The sequence below is a fragment of the Uloborus diversus genome, chromosome 3 (genome assembly GCF_026930045.1).
Source record: "Uloborus diversus isolate 005 chromosome 3, Udiv.v.3.1, whole genome shotgun sequence".
Lineage (NCBI taxonomy): Eukaryota > Metazoa > Arthropoda > Arachnida > Araneae > Uloboridae > Uloborus > Uloborus diversus.
The window spans coordinates 134,456,979-134,482,041 of NC_072733.1; the positions used below are offsets into that span (position 1 = coordinate 134,456,979).

General features: G+C 32.5%; 1 protein-coding gene across 1 annotated transcript in view; it reads right to left on the reverse strand.

Annotated features, from left to right (window-relative positions):
* LOC129218952 (sodium-dependent dopamine transporter-like) overlaps nucleotides 1-25,063 on the reverse strand; it is a 144,292-nt gene that overhangs the window by 96,040 nt on the left and 23,189 nt on the right. Inside the window, exons 2-3 of the mRNA XM_054853272.1 lie at nucleotides 13,920-14,144; nucleotides 3,010-3,141 (exon numbers count right to left, since the gene is read on the reverse strand). Of these exons, the coding sequence (XP_054709247.1) occupies nucleotides 3,010-3,141; nucleotides 13,920-14,144 (357 nt within the window). The remainder of the gene's footprint in view (nucleotides 1-3,009; nucleotides 3,142-13,919; nucleotides 14,145-25,063) is intronic.

Sequence of the window (25,063 nt, forward strand, 5' to 3'; positions counted from 1 at the left end):
CGCGCACTCCAATCTTTCCCACTCCCTTAACGTCTCCAAACAGAGCAATAAAATTACGGTTTTAACACTTCAGCTTCTTCTTTTCTTTCACGTGCCTCCCACTCCTCAACGTAACCAAAGAACGATTGAAACTGACTTTAGTTTTGGAAAAAACTCTGCTGAGAACACCAACCCTCTTTTTTATTAGTTACTAAAAATTTCTTGAAATTGGGATTTTTGACTTAAATTTTAAATATTTTCGGTGGATCCCTGACCTTTTATTTCGTTTCTGTAAGAAAATATGGAAATAAATTGGTTTTCTTTTGTCATAATGTATTTTTTTAGTTGTATATTAAATATTTTTGATTATTTAATGTATTAGTTAATACTCAAAAAAAAAAAGGACAGCAAATTGAAGAACTTCGGTAGGCGGCAGAAACCGTAGCTACGCCAATGATCGGAGCTCATTCAAATTTTACGGGATTCCTTGATTGGTCAAAAAGGAATGGGCCCCGACTATTGATCCTTCTATTCTGCTTTTGAATTTATGATTGGTCTTATCTGTGTATCGATTATAAAAAATTTTCAATGGTGTAGTTATTCAGTAGTACTTAATAACATTCTAAACTACTAAAATTACATTTTTTTTATTTTTAGTTTTTTTTTTTTTTTTTTTTTTTTTTTTTTTTTTTTTACGCAGTCGGGTTTTTTGTTTTAATTTATAATTTTTTTTATTGACAAGTCGGAATGACAGCAGTGTATGTTATTATATTTGAATTAAGTATGGATTTGAGTTCGATTTCCTCTTCTAAGGGTGTGAGTTGTGCAAAAAAGATTCTAAAATGTATTAGCCACAAGAAGGGAATAAAAATTGTCTACCACCCGAATTAAGGTGAAAATGATAGTGGTGTAAATAAGTTTCCATGCCGCTGATTCGACGAGCATCCAGTATTTTCTACTTAGAAAGAATGTCCTTTAAATAATATCAGGCATTGCATGCAGTTAAGTTTTTCTCAGTAAACCTATCGAAAAGGCTCAATCACAAGTCATTTAAAATTACTTTAAAAAGTTACATGAAACTTACTAATAAAAGATGACAAATGATAAAAAGAACTAACTATATTTAAGTACAAATCTTTCATTTCAATTCAAAATTTTCAGTCTTGATATTTTCAGTTTTTACAAAACATTCAATAACCGGAAACTAAGTTAGGATGATTTTCCCCACTGCCATTCTAATATGATGATATTTTGTTATCTTGACGATACAAAATACGAAAAAATGGCATGTTAAAAGAACTTTCTTTTTTAGATGCTATGCCGCAAAAGAAACGTTTATTCGAGCAATGTCTTAGGTCGCGTGATTTCTTTCTTGAAATTGAGCTGAGTAGTAATGAGTCTGAAACTGTTATCAAAAAAGGTGCTATTAAAAGAGTGCAGTGCTGGTGAAAGTCCTCCGCCTAATCCACCATCATTAACTTCCACGTGTCTACGTCACATATTGGTCTACGTTTTAATTTCGAGTATCACTGTTTTGTCATGGAAATTGCATGCCTGTTAGAAATGTATTGGATAAAAGAAAACAAAAATGTTAGTATTCCTCTACTAGAAAAAACCCATCATAGTATGATGGGGGTACAATACCTTCTTATGGGAGAGATCGGCTTTCAAATTTAACGTGTTCCAATAAATATCTGTACCTCAAGGCCTGACTAACGTAAGTCTTATTTTCACTACTTTTCAGGAGAGCGTAAAAATTTTTCTTTACTGCATACGAAGGTTGGGACTCATGCTCTTATAACACTGGTTAATAAATATTAAGTTTTTTTTTTGTGTGTAATTGCAAGATAACAGTGACAGGTATTAAAATCATTCATGCGGATTATTCACGTACGAAGTCAGGATTTGTTTATTACAATATCAAAACTGTAACAACAGACGGCTCTGTGTATTTTCTGTCCATCATAGTAAATTAACTGCTTATCTTAGATAACAATGTTTCCAAAATGTTCATCTTCTTCTGCAACCACCTGTCTCAACCGAATCGTAAAATTAGCTGGGACATTCTCCAAAGTCTTGCAGAATTTTTTTATACACAATATCCTTCAAACACTACAAAAGAAAACTCTTGTATTCAGATCTGGTGAATACGAAGGCTGATTAATACCCCTTTTTCTGTCATTAGTTTAATTCAGTACATTGACGCGGTCATTGAAATGTTCCTCAAGGAAAGTAAGAAACATCTCTAGTTTGATGAGGACAAGTGTACAACGTCGTTATAGTCGTGTCTATTGGCAATCATATTTGATAATTTAATTTCTACGTGGAAATTTCGCGCATGCATCTCAAGCAGCAAAATGTAGCTGAAGCACCGTCTATTATCAACATTGTGCACTTCAGACAAAAGTGAACTACATCCAATTCTTGACTTCGCATGTTCAAACTCAGGAAGAATGAACTCATTATTGTCTAACATTCTGTTGTTATTCCATTTTAAAAACCAGCAGTCCACTTTGGAATTCTCAGTGTACAAGGAAGAAAATATTGTATTCGTTCAAAATATTTTATCGGATAACCATTAAAAAAAAATATACAAAATATTTTTAAAGATCGATTAAAATTTCCAAGCATTTAGAAACAAAATTTCGCAGTATCAGTCAATCAAAAACAATCATGTAAATGCATCATTCATGCATTGTCGTGGGCATTTTTTATAAAAAATATATTTAAGAATATAGCAATCTAGAAAACCTCTATAAGGTTTAAAGAAATGATTTACTCAGAAATGTTTAAATAAACATCAATGATATTTATTATAAAATATCTAATTCTTATAATTATTTGGAAACAAAATTTCTCTATATTTGCCGACCAAAAACATTATGAAAAGGCAACTTTGTGGATAGTAATTAACTTTTTGCATTAAAAACATTAAATTTATAAATGTAGCAGTCTTAAAACAAATTTATAAGGAAAAATAATTATTTTTGCAAATTCTTTTAAGTAAATATTGAAAATTATATAAAGTACCTTTAAAAAGTGGGCAAAATTTCCAAACACTAATTGGTCCTTGTCTATGATACTGTCCCAAAACCAGTTCCATATAGAACAAGGGCATAGCTCCAAAAACTAACATTAATAGGTAGGGAATCAAGAAGACACCTAGAAGAAAAAAATTCAAATTGTCATTAGTGAGGAAAACGTTTTTTGAAATTTTTATCTTCAAATCCTCAAAGAGTCATTTTGAAATTATTTACCATGCATCACATAATTTTAAAATACATTTTCATTTCAAAAAATGAAGATAAATATGTCATTTACGTGTAAAAGACATTTTTCTTCACTATTTTAAACGATCTTTGTTATTCCTTGCGAATTTTTAACACGTACAACCTATCCAGAATTTGTTGTACAAACTGAAAGTCTAGTTTTTTGTACCTTTAGGTTTTTTTAAGAAAAATATATTTCCCTTGCTCAAAAGATGCTGTTCATTCAAATAGACATTTCAAAACCTCTAAATTGCATTAGATGCCCAAAACAGAAAGTAAAATTTAACCTGCTTTTAATTTCTTCTGTGGTTTGGCATTGTTTTGTTTAGTTAATTTATCAGCAATTTCGTTATAAATGTATGTATAGAAAGGCTGAGGGAATAAGTGATGACTATCAATGTAGGTTGCGTTATTTGAGAATCTTTTTCTAACTATAACCCGGTAAATTTATAGCTGATAGTTTATGTCCATGAAATAGTGAGACACTTGAAGAAGTAGATTACTTAATTCTAAGTCTTTTTCTAAGTCTAAATTCTCTTTGAGTAGAAAATTCTAGTTAACATTGAAATAAAAAATGAAGCATGACAATAAAGTTAGTAACCTTTCTGGTGAGTAAGTATGCGTAAATAAAAAAAAAGTTGCGTCATTGAAAAATCATTTTCATAAAAATAAATAATTTAAAAAATCCTGTGTAAATTTAAAAAAAAAAAAAAATCAAGTTTTTCAAAGTGCCCAGATTTTTTTTTCTGATAGAATGGAAACTATGTTCCTAAAGTTTACTCTTCCCCCATAGCTAATTTTTGAATTTACAAGTTGGGCCTTATTTTAAAAGTAACGTTTTGGTCATTTGCGAGCATCTTTTATTGCAAATAAATGCTCAGTTTCAAATGCCATGCACAGTCCTAAATGCCAAAGTGCTCTGCTATCAAAATGCATTCATTCACCGAAAGTAATTTTTTTTGGAAAACACCATATTGAAATATTTGCAGCATTAATAGAGTACTATCTCATACAAATTGTAAAAAAATAAACATACGTTTTCTTTAAAAGATTTACCTATAAATAATTAAAATAATCTTTTCTTCTTTGTCCTTTCTTAGCAAAAGGACAAGGCAAAGAAAACGATTGATAAGTATTTATTCTGGAATAACTGAAGATATCTTTCACCTCAGTAGAATGCACAAGGGAGTAAAACGTTAAATACTTTTATTTAAGAGGAAACCACTAAAATAAAATTTTAAAAAGAGTTATTAACACAATGAGGTATATTTACGTTGAAATACATATACAGCTGTCAACTGGCACTAAGAATTAAAATCTTTAAAATTGCCCATCCCATTCTCTTGACGGAAAAATAGTCCTGTGTGCTCCGCAGCTTCAATCGTTCCTTTTGAATGAAGCCTTGTACAAAACTTCTTTTAGTGATAATGTGTTGAAACATAATGTCCCCCTGATATTCAGGAGGTGCATGGTAGAAACGGTAAGGATTTAAAAAAACTCTAATCGTGAGAGAAAACAAAATGATGTATTTGGAAAGTAAAAAATGTTTTAATTTTTTTAAGGTGAAGCTTCAGTAGGGGGAAAACATACGAAGCAGTAGAAACTTTAAAAAATCTCTTTTTTTTTCTCTAATGCCCAGTGTCCCTGAAGGTTTTTTTTTTCTTCTTTTTTTAAGTTTTAAAATAGCTATTCTTTGCTGCAATTTTGTCGTCTCTTTCCTTGCTTTTCTATTTACACGAATTCCATTAACTTTTTCATATCGATTGTAAAATAACAAATCTCTAGATGGAGTTTCTAAGCTACAATACTCAACTTAAACATCTCCCTGTAAAGCGAGTAAAATAGTCGTACCTTCTTCAAGTATATCTAAGAAATGTAAAAATCCTAACACTAAAAAGCGTCAGCCGCATTTCGAACTTTTGATGCATAGCAATATTAAACCGAGAAAACGTTACGCATTTTTATGAAGGTCAGATAAATCTAAATGACCAGGAGCTGTCAGAAATAGATCCTTAGAAAGTTAAGAATCCCGTAAAAAATGCCGTCCACGCAGTCAACCAATTCAAAAAAGGGACAGCCTGGCATATCGAATGAAGAACAGCTTCCTGTTTTTTCTCTATTACAGACGATTTCTGATATTTGCTGTCAGAATAAATGAAAGCGGATTGACTGCACCCTGTGCTAGTTATGAGATTTTCATCAGGGGGTCTGAAAGTTATATCGCACTTAAAGAAAAACCCATATAAATGCTTTTTTTCGTCAAGTATTAGCAATGGTGTGTTGCTGCAATATGTGGTTGAACCTGGAACTAAGGAGTCTACTGCGTCAACTGCAGGTTCCGTAAATTAGAAATACCGGAGGTTGAAAAATCGAGAGGAGAGGAGAGAAAAAGGAACTGATGTAAACCGGTTTTTGCTACACAATGTGTTTTCGGAAATGTCACAATATGATGGTAGGAGACGAACTTAAAAAAAAGACATGTAAGTCCTTCTTTTCGTCAAATATTAGCAATAGTTTGTTGATGCAATACGCGGTTGAACCTGGAACTAAGGAATCTATTGTGTCAACTGCTGTTCAGTAAATTAGAAGTACAGGATGATGGAAAAACGATAGGCAAAAAAAAAAAAAAAAGAAACTGATGCAAACATAGTTCAATACACAATATGTTTGCGGAAATGTCATAATATGATGGCAGAAAACCAATTCTAACCAAAAATAGCGCACTGCTCCTACGATAATTATAAAGAGATCTATCACTTCTTCTTGTTTCAGTTTTTAAAAATGTAAAGAAGTTTGTGCATAGTCGCGTCCACCTTTTCTCCGCAAAATAGGGTATATGTGCTAAAAGTTGAACTGAAATAATATTATCAATTAAATAGTTACTGCTCATTCAACAAATGTATTAAATTCAAATCTTTAAAATAATGTTAAGGAAAAAAGAAACTAAATTGCGAATAGTAGGAACACATGAAACGGTAGGCATGTGTATCGGTTCTTTGCATTAGATCTATGTCGGACATATTCCTCAATTTCATGCTTCACTGTTTAGTTTGAACAGCGTTTTTGATGATGAAAAACACAAGCATGAGGTTTCACAGGTAAGATAAGCTAATCTTCTGTACTTCTCGATAGAACTCATTAAATTCAATCTGAAAAAGTTCCTTTTAAAAAATATTTTAATCTGAGATATGTGGATCAAAAATTTTCTCAATTTTTATCATTCATTGGGAAACAAATCAAGACTTAAGAAGGAGTTCTGGAAGCTTAACGAAATTTCGTAGGCGTGCTAGTGTATTCAAAAGTCTCCATTTGTATTTCTCTTTAGATGAAATGTCGTGGTGCTCTAAGAGCAAACAGTGCTAGTAATGGATTTCAGAAATTCTTTTAAAGGTATAAATATACTATGTGTGTGTGTTAGCGTTATTTGTTTTTTTTTTTTTTTTTTCTGTCAGCGAGCATGTAAAATTTTACGTTTTTGGCTCAAAAATGCATTCAAATTGCTGCTGAATTCATTGACATACCACAGGAAGGGAACCTTATACTTAAACATGTCACATGATTCTTATGCGACACAACAAATGCTCGTTTGCATGCTTGAATTTAAAATCGTGGTGAACAAAGCTACTGAATCTTCCACCACTTCACATTAAAGTTGGCACCTCTAGCCTATAGCATTGAACTGAAAGCTTTAAGGAATTTTTGCTGTCTAGATAGTTATATTGTATAAATTTTATTCTTAAAAATAAATTGTTCTTGGTTTTGGATTTTTATTTTCCTTCTCGTTCCAGTGTACAATGGCTACATTCAACATGTTAAGAACTATTTGACATTTGTGGTCAACAGAAAAATTTAAGTTTCTTATTTCGAAACTATAAATGGTAGAAATATAAGTAAAACAACAGGCTGAAATTGTAAATTAAAAAAAAACATATATATTAAAATAAACTTTATTGTGTACTAGGATGCTTCGTTTTACATTTTTTTCGAAGCTAAATGTAACACCTAAAAAAAGTCGCCAACCCCCATGAACAGTACAAGTATAATTATTTTTTAAATCGATAATATTCTGTGCATAGTATGGCCTCAAAATTTCAAAAATTTGTGCAAAAGCACTAAAATGTTCACTTATTTTAGTTGCAGTAAAAAGTTCACATTCTTTCGTTTGGAAATGTCAACTGTGATGAAATTTGATGTTAAAACCTAAAAAGTCAGTTAATTGTTCTTGGAGAGGGCAAAAATGCCTCCTTTGTTGCTTGATATAAATCGTGCATTCAGTAAAATAAACAGATTTTTGAAATATGAATTTTCATTCGTTTCGCGAAGTTTTGTCGCCAACCTGGCAATTTTTTTTTAAAATTTGGTTTCAATTTGGCCACTGTTGGTGATATTTAGAGAGTAAACAATTGAATCACATTAAAATTGCCAATAATGGGGAAATGACATTAAATTGGAGTAAAAAGAAGTCATGTGATGCTCACATCAGCTCGTTGATTACTTGAAATAGAGCGTAAATTCAGTACAATAAGTAGAGTTTTTAGATTTCCGATATTAGAATATTCATTTGTTTCAACGTCAATGACACGTGACTTAACGATCCTTTGAAGTTTGAACATCAAATTTCATCACAGTTGGCATCGCCTTATGTAAAAATATGACTTTTTTGCTTTAACTAAAGTTATTAGTGAACATTTTAGTATTTTAGCTCAAAATTCTGAAATTTTGAGGCCATTCTTCTCCCACACGATATTATTTGATTTGAAAAAAAAAAAAAAAAACTTTTGACTGGCGTTACATTTAGCTCCGTAAAGAAAAAAAGTTCAAAACGAGGGACTCTATTATGCACCAAGTGTGAAAAAATGCTATAAAAGTAGAAGGTTGCATGCTTGATGTTTGACTACAATTTTTATGAAATTTATTCAGTCAACTAATAATTTTAAAACAAACAATTATGTTTTGATAGAAGTGTTTTCCCGGCAAGTTAAGAGATATTACCATAAGCATTTCATTAAATAAGTAATATTTATATAAATATATTTCGCTACGAAAACGTATGTGGTTTACTTTAAAGAGATAATACCTTGAAACTAACCAAATTATTACATTTTTCTTGCTCATATAAAACGTTATTGTTGAAGCTAATCAGAAGAGTAACGGATACCAGATTATTTAAAGGACTCTTTCTCATAGCATTTGGGTCCTTCTCTAGAAATGTGGAATTTTCCGTCCCATGTTCGCTGCAACCACATAATTCTTTTTAAATTATTTTTTTTAATTCTATTTATTTTTCACCATCTACCAAACAAAATAACATGGATTTAACAGTGATAGACAATACCTATTTTTGTTGAGACTAAAAAGATATACTAAAAAGTCATTACAATCCACGGTCCCTCGACTCAAAGTTTGTCTTTTGTGATCTAACTATACTGCAAATAAAACTAAAAAATGCCTTGAAAAAATGTCTTCATAATTGCCTCACATAATCAAATTCAAAACAAAGTATGTTTTTTGTTTCATTGAAATTTTGAAATTTTAGTGATACAATTTTCATTTGTCCCTGACATTTTGTATTATTACCATCCAACAGTTTTTACACTCTTTCATAACCACTTGGTGGTACTATTAACCCAAACAGTATTCAGTTTTAGTAGCAGCTACCTTAAGTTTGATTGAAAAGCAAAAATTTACTGTGTGGAAATCTTCATGCGTCTTGCTTAAATGTGTAGCTATCAAATTAAGTAGAAAACTTTTATTGCTGTCATTACCATCCATATTTATCAACAGTTATTTTAAACATTATTATGTTTTTTTATTATTATTATTTGCTTACATTAAATGAACCTTTGATCAAAATGGGCAAGATTTTTAGAATGGTAGCTACAGTTTAGTTCATGACAGGTGAAATAAATTGAAATATCATTACCATCCACGTCATTACCATCCAGCACAAAGCATAAAGATTTGGATGGTAATGACAGACTGAGAATAGAATAAAATTATTTGCTTTGTTTTTTTTAATTATATACATTTTTACCTTCAAATTAAGTACATTAAATTGTTTTTAATAATTTAGTTACATAATGTTCTTAAACTTACTTTTTTAAAATTATCTTATATAATAAGTACCTGTTGGGCAGTGGGCTGCTGTTATTTTTAATGGTCAACGGTTCCCAGTTAACTATCATTTCGTAAAGTACATTATATTTTAAACTGATTAGTTTTAAATGTAATTTGTCTTTGGATGATAACAAATTCAGACCTTAATGTGCAGGTGTTGTTGATTCAAACCAAAGTAATAGTCTGAGAATACACTTTATGTCCAGATCAAAAACAAAAAGTAATTTTGTTGGTCCACAGAAGAGGACAAGCACCAGATAGTCACAGAACACATTTTTTTGCGTTATTTAAGATCCTCCTATACTCATTTCTCGTAGATATTTTTGTGTAGCAAAAGAGGAACATAATTCGGTAGAGAAACTCTCAGCATCTGTATTTAATGCAAAATAAATACATAAATAATGACGTCATAGTATTCTGTTCTGAAGGAAACAAAGCATTTTGACATTAATTTTCCTGTATGTTTGCTTAAAGTTATTTTAAACATGTATACGTCATTTCCAGCCTGCCATGATCATGACCATTATTCTAGTCATTACCATCTTTGCTACAAAATTGCTTGTCCTCAAACTATTAATGTTCAATTTTTTCAACAAACGTATTTTAAATAGTTAGTTCTATTAGTATTTTCGAAAACATATTTACTTTAGGTTGTCAGACTTTATTTAAACGAGTGAAAATAAATGATGTAATGCATTCAGTGTATGTTTTTATAAAAAAAAGGATATCAAAATTATTTTTAATTTACTAAAAGACTTAAAATGATGTATTTGTTCTTTATTTTCTGTCAGACTATTGCTGGTACTTAATTGTAAACCTTAAAACCACTAAAAATTTTTTTTTTTGGAATTTCTACATGATTTTTTAACATGGAATGGGAATGACCCTTTTTGTCCTTTTTACAAACTAAAGTATCATTATCTGCATAATAAATGTACATGTTTAATGAACTATTGTAATTTTACAAAGACACATATTTTGTCTTTCAAAAAAGTGCCAAACTGCATCCTTCCTGAAAAAAGTTCCAAAATTAAAAATTCAGAATTGCAAAATTCCACATCGCAGGAGAATGATCCATTTTATTTACTTTATGCTAGAACTAAGGTTCCTCTTTAGGAGCATTAAAAATAATTCAAGAAATGACTAAATATTTTAACTAAATTACATTAAACTTTTATTTAAAACTAAAATAATTTATCAATAAATAAAAAGTAAATATATTCGTACTTATAATGATTAGCAATTTTTAGTACTTTTACTTTGATGACTAAAACTTGTTCATAAAGCATTTACTACCACTTGATTTCCAAAATTAATTAAAATTGCACTGCCAAAAATTTAAAAAGCATTTTCTTAAAAAAGTTTAGTTTTGTTATGTTTTTCCAGTCTTCAAAAATAGGATTAAAAAACCACTTTGGCTTAAACATGTCAATTTCATTTTTCTTTTTTGCCGGTTAAATTGCTTAAAAGCTTTCCATTTTTCTTCATTTGCTTTTGCTTTCATCTAAATGAATGAGATTAATGAAATGAATTTCACCAAAATATTGGAAATAGTTATTTAAAAATTTTCACTTTGTTTAAAAATGCATTTAAATACTTAGATGAGAAATTAGCTTTTAAGATACGTTCGTTTATAATTGCAGGAAAATAATAGAAAGACGGATACACATAATATAATTTGTGTAATTATATTTAAACAAAATGTGTAAATATAGTAAATGAATATAATTTTTAAAATGTCTGACACAAAACTACTAACATAATGTACGTTTGTTACACATTTTTCATTTATACTTCATACAATGTACGTTGCACAGAATTCTAAGGTGCAATGGGATTTTAATATGAAATAACGTTTTGAATTTCAATCACTTGAAACAACTTTCTCTACAGTGTAAACAAAGACGTCATGCAATGAAAACTTTTAAATAATGTAGTAACTTACGCAAAAAAAAAAACATCTTTTACTTTATTTTTAAATATTTGTGACTATTGAGACGGTGCTCTAAAAGTTAAACTGTTTAAATTAGATTTGTAGCATTGTGTGGTTTAGTAGATATTTAGAGTATATTGATGATTAAAGAGACCGAAACGACACCTACGTATAGGAATTGATTTATGAATTAAATGCAATTACGAAATCGTCTGTACTTAAAAAAAAAAAGGTTGAAAACAAAGGACATGATTAGATTACAAAATAAAATACATACACATAAAAGCCCTTGAATGTGATTTATATTTTTCTTCTCAGATTCCTTCGAACCATATCATTTTCCTTAGTCTTGGGCAACGGTACAACTGATTGCAAGTTCCATTTAAAATCTGTACGAATTCGCTTCAACGCGTTAGATTTTACTTCTATGTTTTATTATACCATTAATCTTATGAACCATTAACCTTAGGAATACACCATTAACCTTATGAGTGACCATGATATTCAATGCAATGCATTAATAATGCATTGCATTGAGAGAAGTTGTTGTAATAGAGAGTAAATTTTGCTCGAGATAGAGCATTGAATATTTAGTACTGCTTCAGAAGAACACTGTGTAGGGATGGATTTGAGAGCAGGGGAGGGTGGTCGCAAAACAATGACATTGATTTTATAAGAAGCAGCTTTGTAAAATGAAGAAGTATGATTTAAAGAAACTTATTTTTTCATTGAAAAAATAAACATTGGCAGAAGAAAGTAAGAATTCACGGGGTATATTTCTCTTACTAATGCTAGAATTACTTATGTTTTAGTTAAAATGCAGGTAAATGCATTGTCTCCACGTTAACTTTTTAAAATTTTTACCCACATTTTTATCGCTCAGTAAATAAAAAAGGGGGTTAATTTTAATTTATATCAATAAAATCTGTGCGCGTCTGTCTGGCTGAGCGGGTTTCTGTCCGTAACCTTATCTCCTCAGGGCTGTCAATGTTTCCCAGGTCGCTATAGGTATCGTTGGATTTAAGATATCCGGAGGAAGCGCTTTTCGCCCTGTCTTACTCCTTCAAACTAACGAGCCGAAGATGTAAATTGATAAAAATACTACTAAAATCATCAGTTGTCATTTGAATTAGCACTAGATTTGGCAAAATGTAGCCGATTCGGTCCCTAAACAACGAGAAATGGCCCCTTTTGTCGCCAAATTTGGCGAAATATAGTGAAGTCACTGGACGAGAAGGGACGGAGTACCAGAGGAAGATTGCCGAAATCGAGTTAGTAGTTGAACCGCCGCATGCTTCGAGCAGTGAAGCGAAGCCACCGAAGTACTTCAGCCTAATTCCGGAGGCGAACGGTTGTTCGTGAGCGAAACGAGCAAGAGGCGGAGCCCACTCGAACAAATTCTATTCCTGTGTTGTTTCATGTGTCTGAACTTTTGAGAAAGAATACTTGTGTATTTTTTGCATTGAATGAAGAGTCATTCTTCTTTTCTTCCACCCAAAATTTTTCTCCGAAACTAAAATTTCAAAATTTGAATAAAAAAGATTTGATTTCAAAACGGGATTCATTTAATTAATTTTTTTGAGAAATGGTAAAGACGAGGAAATATTTTTGATGCCTTCACAAACAACTTCCCATCTTCGCTCGGTCTTGATAAGGAAGTTCGTAAAATATTTTATGTAGTTTCGTGTATCGTTGCTTTTTTGAATGGCTCGCTCTCCTTCATGGTTTTTCTTATTGTGTCCCATTCAGTCTAATTTTTTCCTTCTAATTCAATTTTAAAATTAAAATTCTGATTGTTTTATTTAAAAAAAAGAATGTTTTAGTAGGGTGAAGTGGTATTTGGGGTGGAATGGTCATACATTAAATTAAACACTATAGCTTTGGAATAAATAGTGGAATCAGTGTAAAATTTTTAATTCAGATTTTCATGATTAGGAATTATACTTTAAATTCCAAATTTTATTACTGGCAACATAGGCTGTTACTTATTTTGTTACTAAATGATGTGTGTTATATTTTGTTATATTTGAATAAAAACATCTTATGAATTTTCTTCTTCATTGTAATGTATAAAATGTATAAGCATTTGTTCAAACCATTTTTTTATTCCAGTGTACAACTTGAAATACTCTTTTCATCTGTTTTCACAAAAGCGCCAAACACTATAACTTTAACTCTCCCAATATTTGCTGTCATCCCATACATCTAGCAATCTACTGTTTTTTCTTATTCCATAAAATACGATCCATTACCACTTAATTGTATATTAATCATGGAAAGGACATAATCTAATCTGTATAATACTTTGAATTTTACCTACGATTTCCACCAAAAAATAGCAGCGGAAGACTAAACATTTTCCAACAAAACTTCTTATTTATTTACAATTTTAAATGTCTAAACTTATCTTTAATTGCTGCTTAAAAGTCTATCCATTAACACATAGTTCTTATTCAACATGGTAATAATATAATTCTCCCTCGAAATTGCGCATAGCTAGACTTTCCGATCAAGCAACCAATTAGGCAGCTAAGGAGTTCAACTAAGCAGCCCTTTATCCTAATTAACACTAAAAGCAGCAACATCTCCAGGCATTTTAACAGGTTTATTTCATTACTTACCACCACCATTTCTGTAGCAGAGGTACGGAAACCTCCAAACGTTAGCCAAATCGACAGCAAATCCGATAATGGATAGGAGGAAATCGGCTTTTTTGCTCCATGTTGGTCGGTCATCCGGATTCTCGCTTCCTGCCGTTACTTGATCTTGGGACAAGGCGATGATTATAGCACCATCGGGAAGCTGGGAGGCTCTCTCTTGATGAACCTCTCCACAGTTTTTGTGGTCTAAATAAAAAGATGTTTTAGACATAAATCTGATGAATTAAAATATTTGCAGTCATTCCGTATACTCTAAGGCACATCATTTTTTTTTAAGTATATTTGATTTTAAAATAAAAGAAGGCCCAGGACTGCACTTTTCTGGCAAGGTTATGAAATAAGTTTTTTTACCATTGATTTTACAATGGAAAAAAAAAAATGGTGGCAATATTGTGCACAGCTAATTGCATCGTTCAGTAATTCTGACGTTACTGTTTGGGAGCCATTTTTGAAGCTGTTGAAAGGGTTCTTCACATTATAATGTAGGGTGTAGTGCAGGGTGTAATGCAGGTGTTCGATGATTATAGTACCATCGGGAAGCTGGGAGGCTTTCTCTTGATGATCCTCTTCACAGTTTTTGTGGTCTAAATAAAAAGATGTTTTGAACATAAATCTGGTGAATTAAAACATTTATAGTCATCCCGGTTAACTTTAAGCCACATTATTTTTTAAAAAGTTTATTTGACGTTAAAATAAAAGAAAGTGGCACGCTTCTGGCTAGGTTATGAAATAAGTTTTTACCCGACTTCGCGTGCGAGGCGCAAAGGAGGGTAAGGTGTTTATTTGTCTACGTATGTACGTTTGTTTGTATGTGGCGTAGTATAAGCTAAACTCCTTGGCCGATTTTGATAAATCTTGCGTCAATCGATTTGTCTTAACCTTGGGAGTGTCACTAAACACATGGCAGTAATCAAAATTCACCATATCAACAACCAGTCGCCATATTGCCAGCTCGGGATAGTGTCGCACGCTACCTGCGTGCTACACAGCGTTCGACAAATGCAGGCAGCGTTTTCGTTGCCTGAATTGTTTGTTTCCTAAGTCTACTATTTCGATTTTCATCTCTAACATGCTGCATTTATTTTTGTCTTGATTCCGGGGGCTGTGTTTCGCGACGTGTACTCTATTGGCGGGCTTTTTTAGTTTTGGGAGAAAGATTTGACTGACGGGAAACTTTTCCGCGCTGTTAACACTAGAAAGACGGAAGCGGTCATTTTGACCGCAAACGATTTTCAAATGCTCATATTTGCTGCGTTTAATTTTCAAACTCTTTTTCCTTCATTGACTTTTCCTAACTATTTATTAAGATTTTACAACAGTAATTTTTTTCCTTTTAGGATTATTATTATAGTCGCTATAAATGTTTATACCTAGAAAGACTGACTACGGTCATTTTGACCGCTAAGTGAACCTTTCTTTATGCATCCGTTTTCTTCTTTTTTCGCTTATCAGTTGTGTGTACTATGGACTATTGTTAGTTGTCAGGGTGAGTAATGTTCTTTTGAGCTTGAGTAGTACCTGCTGGTCAGATTTAATTCTTTGAACTGTTAGGAAAATGCGAAACACCTGCTGGTTGCATGGTTTCAGTTTTCTGCTATCTGCACAGGGGGCAAAGTTGGGAAAGGTAAATTTGAAAAGCATGTGACTGGACACGTGAAATTACTTTGGGTCTAAAAAGAAGTAAATATAAACAGGTAAATTACAAAAATGTTTGCTTTAATTGTTTTGTGCACCAAAACATGTGCTTTGCTTGAAGCATTGACGTTTATTTTCTTCGGTGATAATGAAGTGCTCAGTCACATAATTATCTTCATGATGTCGAGATGAGCCGTTGACAAGCAAAACTTATAGGAACATTAACTCCTGAAACTGTTGCAGATTTGTATCTAAAACAGATTATGGTTTGAATGAACAGTCTGACTTATCTGAAGAGAAATATATTTCTAGCGATGAGAATAGTTTGCTTTCATGAGATTATTGCGAATATTTTTCGGAGCCTAGATTTGAAGAAAAGGATTGTTCTTCTGAGTTAGAATGAGAAGAAACCTCGCTAATAAAAACTGATGCTCAAAATTTAAAAAGTAGTGAAAGAAAGAGTGAAAAGGGTCCGACGCCGAAAAAAAAGGAGAAAATTTCAAAAACAGAACTCCTATTTCTTCAATTTCCGCCAAGTCATCCCCACTGATCAATTTTGCTGCATATAAATAAGTAAGTACCTCAGGAAAAAGATTAAAATAGTGTGAAATTAAATTATGCAGAACTAAAACTACGAGCATTTGTTCTAACTTCCAAACAAAAAACTGTTAATGACTAATATACAGGTGACGTGATAACATAAGTATTTCGAAATACTGTAAAAGATAGTAATGTACGGTATCTTGCGATATTAAGATATTTTTTAAATCAAACACATGCATGGTTGATTATAGTACTTGTTAGTTATTACATGCTAAGAAAATTTCCTCTTTTTGTACAAATTTCCTCTTTCTCAATGCCAATTGTGTAAAGCATGTGTATTTCACTTGATCGAACGTCAAATTAAAAAAAGCTATCTGAGACTTATTTGCAGACTATATTAGGATTAAATTGTTAAATTAAGCTTTGATATTATGAAACAAATCTTTTCTATGGCTGAAAATCCCGAAAGGAGGAAATTTCTATTATTTTAAGTATGGCGGTCAAAGTGACCGCTGCTCGTCTTTCTAGGTATACGCAAAACGCCGTCTTTCTAGTGTTAATATAGCTGTGATTGAATTAAGTTCGCGCATTTTTGCTAAAGGTCAAGCATATGTAGCTTTAAGTGGAGTAAGGTCCCTAGAGAGACTAATAGCCAGTAGTTTAGACCACCACAAATTACTTAATAATCCTCACAATATAAACTTCCTCAATAAAATCACAAGATTGCGAAATTTGCCGTCTTATGATCATGATAACTAAGTCAATGAAAATGAATTAAAAAGGGTAAAATAAAAAATAATTATTAAATAAAAACAAAAAACCCGACAGCGTAAAAACCAAAAAAACTAAGAAGGAAAAAATCTAAGCACAGTAATTTAGGATTTCATTCAGTATTACTAAATAACTTCTCCATTGAAATATTTTTATAATCGATACACACCATAAGACAAATCATAAATTCAAAAGCAGAATAGAAGGATCAACAGTCAGGAGCCATTTCTTTCTGACCAGTCAAGGAACCCCGTAAAATTTGAATTTGCTCCTACTGTTGATCCCTCTATTCTGCTTTTGAATTTATGATTTCTTATGTGTGTATCGATTATAAACTATTTTAATGGAGTAGTTATTCAGTAATACTTAATAAAATTCTAAACTACTGGGCATATATTTTTTTCTTTTTAGTTTTTTTTTTTTTTTTTTGGTTTTTCCGACATTCGGGTTTTTGATTTTATTCAATAATTATTTTTTTACTATTTATTTTGCAATGGAAAAAAATGTTGGCAATATTGTGCACAGCTAATTGCATCGTTCAGTAATTCTGTTCAGTAAGTTTCTGTTTGGGAGTTATTTTTGAAGCTGTTTAAAGGATTCTTCATACATTGTAATGTGGGGTGTAATGCAGGTGTCCTCTGATTATAGTACCATCGGGAAGCTGGGAGGCTTTTTCTTGTTGAACCTCTCCACAGTTTTTGTGGTCTAAATATAAACATGTTTTGAACATAGGGGTGAGTTAAAACATTTGCAGTCACGCAGGTTAACTTCAAGCCACATCATTTTTTTTAGTATATTTGACTTTAAAATAAAAGAAGGCCCACGACTACACTCACCTAGCAAGGTTATGATATAAGTGATTTACTACTTATTTTGCAATGGAAAAAAATTGTCAATATTGTACACAGCTAATTGCATCGTTCAGTAATTCTGAAGTTACTGTTTGGGAGCTAATTTTAAAGCTGTTGAAAGGGTTCTTTATACATTGTAACAACACGAGGTATCCGAAATATCCTCGACACATTTTAAGCATTCCTTCGAAAACAAAAAATTGTCAAATGAACATGCAGTTTGCGCCATCATATTTCACTAGTTTACTAATTTTTTACGACATAAAAAAAAGAAAAGATAAAGGAAAAAAAAAAGATAGAAGTGTAATTATAAGTAATCGCCTTATCCTCACAGTAAGAAAAAAAAAGTCATGTGATGTGTTTAAGCATTTTATTAAACAGAAAGCAATACCTTTTCTTTCCCAGAGTTCAATGTGTGCAAACTAAGTTGCTCGAACCACATGTAACTAATGATACACATATTGATCTCGAGTAGGGGAGACCAGGGCAGATATTCTATAGGGGCACGTATTTCAATGCGCCATAGTTTAAGTGTTTCTTGCTAGGTATCGACGCTTACCGGACAGTGTGAAACTGCATCAATGCGCACGCCTTCCACGTGATCCTCAATTCATCAGCTGGCTTTGTCTTGATGAGACGTCAACTTTTGCGGTTTTTCTTCTGGTGAGTAACTTTACAAGCATTTACTTTTCATTAAAAAAAACATGTATGATACTGTTTTTGTTTCATTGTCAGGACCTAACTTTAAATTATATTTCATTACGGTTCTGATGGCGTGATTGCTTTGGCAGATAGTTTTCATTTTCATAGTTAAATATTACAAAAAAAAAAAAAAATCAAATATGGCGTTGGGGCACGTATTCCAATTCAATACGGGGCACATTTTCTAATTAGAAAATGTGTCCCGGGCTCTCCATGAATGTTTTTTTTTTATGTTTTTTTTTCTTTTTTTTTACCGTTTAACTTTGTATTTTTAGCCAATACAGTTTATAATTACTGCATAAAACCATAATTTTAAATATTTAAAATTAAATTTTGGATAACTATTTAAATGATCTGATTTTTTTAATAGTATCAAGTCATATCTGAAACTGAATTTCATTCTCCAATGTAATATATCAGATGGACTGAAAATGGTGCGCAAACCGTAAGAAGTCAAACCGAGGGACATAACTACACACAAGCGAAAATAAATGCAGCGCTTGCAGCAATAAGAAATGGATGTAGTGTTAGGAAAGCTTCTATAGACTTTAATATAAATACGAGAACATTAAATAACTACCGCCACAAGTTCATTAATGTTCAGTTGGCTCCAACTGAAGTACCTCAAGTCGAAGTGCTTCAAGCCGAACTTCCACAAACTGAAATGCCTCAAGCCGAAGCGCCTCAAGTTGATGGCCCTCAAGTCGGAATGCCACAGGCCGAAGTACCTCAAGCCTAAGTTCCTACAACCCAAATGCCTTAAGTTGATCTACCTTCAGCACGAGTTCCTGCAGTTGAAATGGTCTCAACTGAAGGCTTGTCCCCATCTGTTCAAAGACGACACATCGACTCCAGACGAAGTAAACAATGTATGCCCAACAACTAACACTTCTGACAATCGTCCAGCCACTTCCTTTTCAATTACTCTCAATGAACCATGTCAACCACAATTAGGGCTACCAGAAGGTGTTCCTTCTACATCTAAGGACATCCAAGGTGAGTCTAACCCACAACCATCTCGCTCGCCGGTAGCTGGTTCTTTGCCTCAACAGTATTTGCCATCCCCCGAAGAAATCAGACCATTTGAAAAGGCTGCCCCGAGGAAACGCACAGGCAAAGGGAGGAAAAAAATGAAAATCCGCCATTCTAAGGGATACATCTTACAGAGTAAGAAGCAAAAAAAGAGAAAAAGTCCAACACGATCATTTTAAAAAATGAAAAAGGAAAGCAAACTGTGAAGCCTCAGCTATTTGTTGACGGAAAAGGGGAGAAAAAGACATTTCGCCATGTTAAGAAAAATAAAACTAAATATGCCAATTTATCAAGTGAGGAAGAAGATGAAGACTGTGTTTGCCTATACTGCTTTGACACCTTTTCTAACTCAAAGCCAAAAGAAAGTGGATCCAGTGTATTCGTTGCAAGAAATGGGCTCACGTAGCATGCGTCAAAAAAGAAGACTCTTTGTTTTTTGTTTGTATTAACAGTCACAGTGATATGGAAGATGAATCTGACTAACTTTGATTATTGTTCTAATACATTTTAATGTAATAAATTATTAAGAATGTACCCATTGTACTTAGCAATGAATTAGAAAATAAATTTTACGTTACACTCCATGTTTATTTTACCTTTATTATAGACCATTTAAACTAATTAGAAAACCCGACCCAATTTCATATGTTAGAAAACGTGCCCCGGCTACGGGGTTGGTTTTCCAACGTGACTTGGTAACAAATATACATTTATTTCTTTAAAGTTTTCTAAATATTTTATGCTTAAGTAATATTAATACTTAGCCTAAAGTACAAGAATTCAAGGCGTAATCAAAACTTAACAAAATGTTTAAATAAAAAATTAAAACAAAATAAAACAAAAAAAGTGGGAAAACCTGCCCGGTCTCCCCTAATAAAAGGTATTGTTTTTTGTTTAATGAAATGATTCAACGTATTGTTTACACGTGTTTTAGAGTTGCAAGAAATTTTAACACTTAAAACTTCAAAGTTTGAGATGCAAGACATCCGATTAACTTTTATTTACCACGTGTTTCACTAGCGCTGATTCTTATAAATTAAAAAAATGGCGATACAATACTATTTTTCACGAGAAACGTAGTCAGTATTTAATGTTTCAACTGAAAATATGTACCTGTGAGCCAGACTAACAAAAGTCACATAATCGCTACTTTACAGGAGAAAGGAAAAACGTTTGTCCGGCGCATGCAAAGGATGTGACGTGCATTTTTTTAACACTGGAAAAAAATAGGATTTTTTAAAAATAGAATTAAGGTTCACATGGCTCGATGCGTAATAGGGTTAATGCAATAATAAACAAAAAATCGCAATTTTTGGAATTACGTTTGAAATTAACAAAGTATTCATGCAAGATTGCATTATTATAGCCCGTTTAGGTCATTTAAACATTAACTCTACAATGAAAGTTATAAATCTTCAAAAAAAGAGACATAAGCGAAGTCGCCATAGCCATGCTAAGAAGTAAGATCAAGCAATGATCACTTAAATCCTTAAATTTATACAACAATATTTATATGTACTGATAGTAAATCAGAAGATTGTCTCTGATTTTTCTCGGCGAAATAAAAACATCCGACTCATTTTCATGTTTTTTCAGAAGTTTACTAACTGTTTTTGAAGCCTGAAAAATTGTCATTCGAAGCATTTTATCTATTATATGATCTTGTTGCCTTTAACTGGGATCGTAAGTGAAATTTTCACATGAATTTGCTAATCTGCAGGTGAGTATACTTTTGGAATTTTAAATGTTCTATGCAGCCTAAAAGTGAAGAAAAAAACATAACAAGATTGAACTTTTTTACAAGATGGGACGACGATTAATATTTCTACCAGCTTCCAAGGCAGCTAGATTAGCAGAATTGGTGTAAACCTTCCAAAGTATCGAAGGTTGCAGATAAGAGGCTCTACATCATGGGACGCGAGAGCGTCCCTCCCCGCCAAGGAAACCAAACGTCAGCAGCCAACAGAAGCAAATCCACCGCCAAAGACGAAAGAAAATATAAGCGACCAAGAATAGCGAAACGCGGGAGCGTCCCGCTCCGCCAAGGAAACCAAACGTCAGCAGCCAACAGAAGCAAATCCACCGCCAAAGACGAAAGAAAATATAAGCGACCAAGAACAAGATTACACGACAGAACAAGTTAGGGTTTTTTGGGTTTTTCACCCCTCTGTATCTCAACCCCATGAAGACCCCTGGAGTTGATTTTTGGTACACTCAATCTCTAGTGGCCCCTGACGCCGTAAACCGAAATATAATCCCCTTGACCATCAGGGAGAGGAGGTATTAAAGTTATAAAATCGCTGTTCAAAAAAGTTTTCGCTTTCCTTGACAGGGCAACAGCCCACACGAAAAAAGGAATCAAGCTGAAATTTCGTACACACATTCCTTGTGGCCTACTGATGTGCCTTTTGTGCCATTTGACCCCCCTTCCCTCCCCCCTCGTTTTTAGCCCCCAAATTGTACCTTCCCGGGGCTTTATAACAGCCCCCCGGGGGGCTACGGTAATGATTTTTTGTATACATATTCTTGGAGGGCCATTGAGTACATATACAAAAATTCAACCCCCAGGGACATGATGGGCCGGAGTAATTGAAGTTTGAAAATCGCTAATTTTCCCTAAATTCTCATGTACTTACTCTCAGCTCATAGTGTTTTTTTTTTTTTTTATCTCGGACTGCAATTCAAAGGTTAGAACAGATCTAACAGTTATTCCAAAGTTGTCTTAGGGAATGAAATTCAATCAGGACTAAAACATATCCAACAGTTGCAACTAGACGTTAAATCGCGGATATCACAAATTTGCCACAGCGACTGCGCATGCGCGCAGACTAAGCTCATTGGGCTTTCTGTTTTCAGATTCTATGTTTGTTTATACTTAACCAGAGAAACAAATTCATGAATGAGATTAGAATGCTGTCCTCCCCCCCCCCCCCCCCCCCCAAAGTTTTGCCGATACGAAATTTCCTTCCCTCTGTTTATCAGTTTTGATATATTTATGGAGGGAAGAAATTTTAAATGTCGGCGCGAAACTGGGGTTAAACCATTACAATATTTTACGTGACAAATTATATGAAACTGTACGCATATGAATGGCACATATAACTTTTTAATTGAAAGCGAAAAATAGCACTTTTTTATTGGTTTGCTTATTTTCTAATTTAATGGATTTTTCACAAACAACACATAATGAATTGAAAATATATGAAATACGTGTGTGGATACCCGTGCTTTCCAGTAATTTGTTAGCTGAAAAAAATTTTGCAATTAATTTAAGCAAGACTTTTATTGAGCTTAGACCGCGCGCAACATGCGTATTCGCTATGGCAAATTTGGGATATCCGCGATTTGACATCGAGTAAAGTTGTACAGATCTTCTGACACATTCAAATTTAAAATATTTAATGACTTAGTTTTTTTTTTTTTTTTCTTTTTGTTTGCTTGGTGATAACATACGTTATTTCTTTTTTTAAATGAACTTTTAAACAAAACTAGGTATTAAACAAGACAAAGACTTCTATCAAGAAAAAGATAAATCACCAAACAATTAAAATTATCCCATAAAACGTAAAATAATCCACGATTTAAGAAAAAATGTAACTAAACAAAAAGTGAAAAGCTAAATTAAAATAGCCCTCAAGCTGTAAAACATTTTAAGAAACCTTCATGAAAATGATGAATAATCTGTCAAATAAAGAAACTGTAATAGAATTTATTGGGAAGTTGTAAAATACTCGAAAACAATATAATTTAAAATATAATATTTTATTATCCAAGAAGTTTTCTTTGCAACAGAGAGGATACAAGGATTGCAATAAAATTTAAACCGCCCAATTCTCGCAAAATGAACATAGAATCTTAATAGTCAGAAAATAACTTGACGTAAAATTAGGCTAGCCATTATTGTTCCTTAAAAACTCAAAACAGCGTTGTTTCAATTGAAAATTTTCTGACTTGAAGTTCTCAATTCTAAAAATACAGACAAAGTAATAATATCAATGCAAAAAGATGTGATATCTCATCAAAAACAACCCTCTTGTAAAAATTTCCCCGCCAAGAAAACCTTTAACTTTTCCGCACAAAAAAGAAAACTGCATCCTAAACCCCAAAACCCTCAGCCATAAAAAGTTATGATATCTAGTTTGCCCGCCAAGTATCTGCCAAACTATCATCCTCCCTCTTCTCCTTTTTCATCACAGCTGCTTCCATTAGAACCTCCTCCCACTTTCAACTCCTCAGAAATATGGATAGATCTTTTAAATTGTTTATCTTGTTTGGCGGGAAGTTTTCAAAGTGAAGTGGTTGCTTGGTGAGCAAAAAGCTTCTCGCCAAACAAGATAAACAATTTAAAAGATCTATCCATATTTCTGAGGAGTTGAAGATGGGAGAAGGTTCTAATGAAAGTAGCTGTGATGAAAAAGGAGAAGAGGGAGGATGATAGTTTGGCAGATACTTGGCGGGCAAACTAGATATCATAACTTTTTATGGCTGAGGGTTTTTGGGTTTAGGATGCAGGTTTTCTTTTTTGTGCGGAAAAGTTAAAAGGTTTTCTTGGCGGGGAAATTTTTACAACACGGTTGTTTTTGATGAGATCTTACGTACCGCCTGAGACAGCTTAAGTTAGCAAAAGAATTTCAATATGAGTTTTTGGGACGTAACTCAAATTTTTCCAAAGTAAAGAAATCGCAGTTTTTAGACGCAGCTTGCTTAATCCACTTTCGCTCGAATCTGGGATTATTATCAACCGGCTAGCTTTACTTAATCCACTTTTGTATGACTTTTGTAAGGCTATTTCCTGGGCATCCAACTTTTGCATGGCTCCGGAGCGGATGAAGTGTCGATGACAATTGGCGAATTAACTAATATCCATGCTAAATAAAGTCGCGTGAAGGCAACCTGACTGTCCATGATCTTAACATTTTGCATATTTTGATATCTGGTTTGACCATCAATTGTCTGCCGTTCTCGTGGAGTTCAAATGATATACAGTTACGGTTGGATTTTATTATAATATATAAATATTACCTTTAGAAAATGCATCCAAAGAGTCATCTATATTCGTAAATATAGTACACACAATAAAAGAATGCGAGAAGGAAAACCAAATTAAGAATGAGTTATTTTTATAGCTGAAACATCGTTTAGCTTTGTTGTCATGGTTTGAAAGATTGCTTAAATTAGTGAAATCATTAACAATTCAAAAGTGTGTGTTTAAAAAAGAAGAAATCTCACTTCCTAAAGTATTGTCTTAATTTTGTCTTACTAAAATAAATCTGTATCTTGAATGGCAGTTGTGAAAATGTTAATATTGAAAAATACTCGTATTAGTACATATAAAAGGTTTGCTCCCAAAATGAAAATCTCCTTTTAAAAAATATTTCAGAACTACAAAAATACATTAACATTTACAAAATTAAAAGAATATTGACAATTTGAAAGGACGAAAAACATTTATTTTGTGTACTTCATTAAACTTCATATTATGCGCGGAATATGGTGGCAGGATAACAGTGGATAAGCAAAAACCGGGAATAATCGGAATAATACATAAGAAACGATACTAGTGGATTTAAT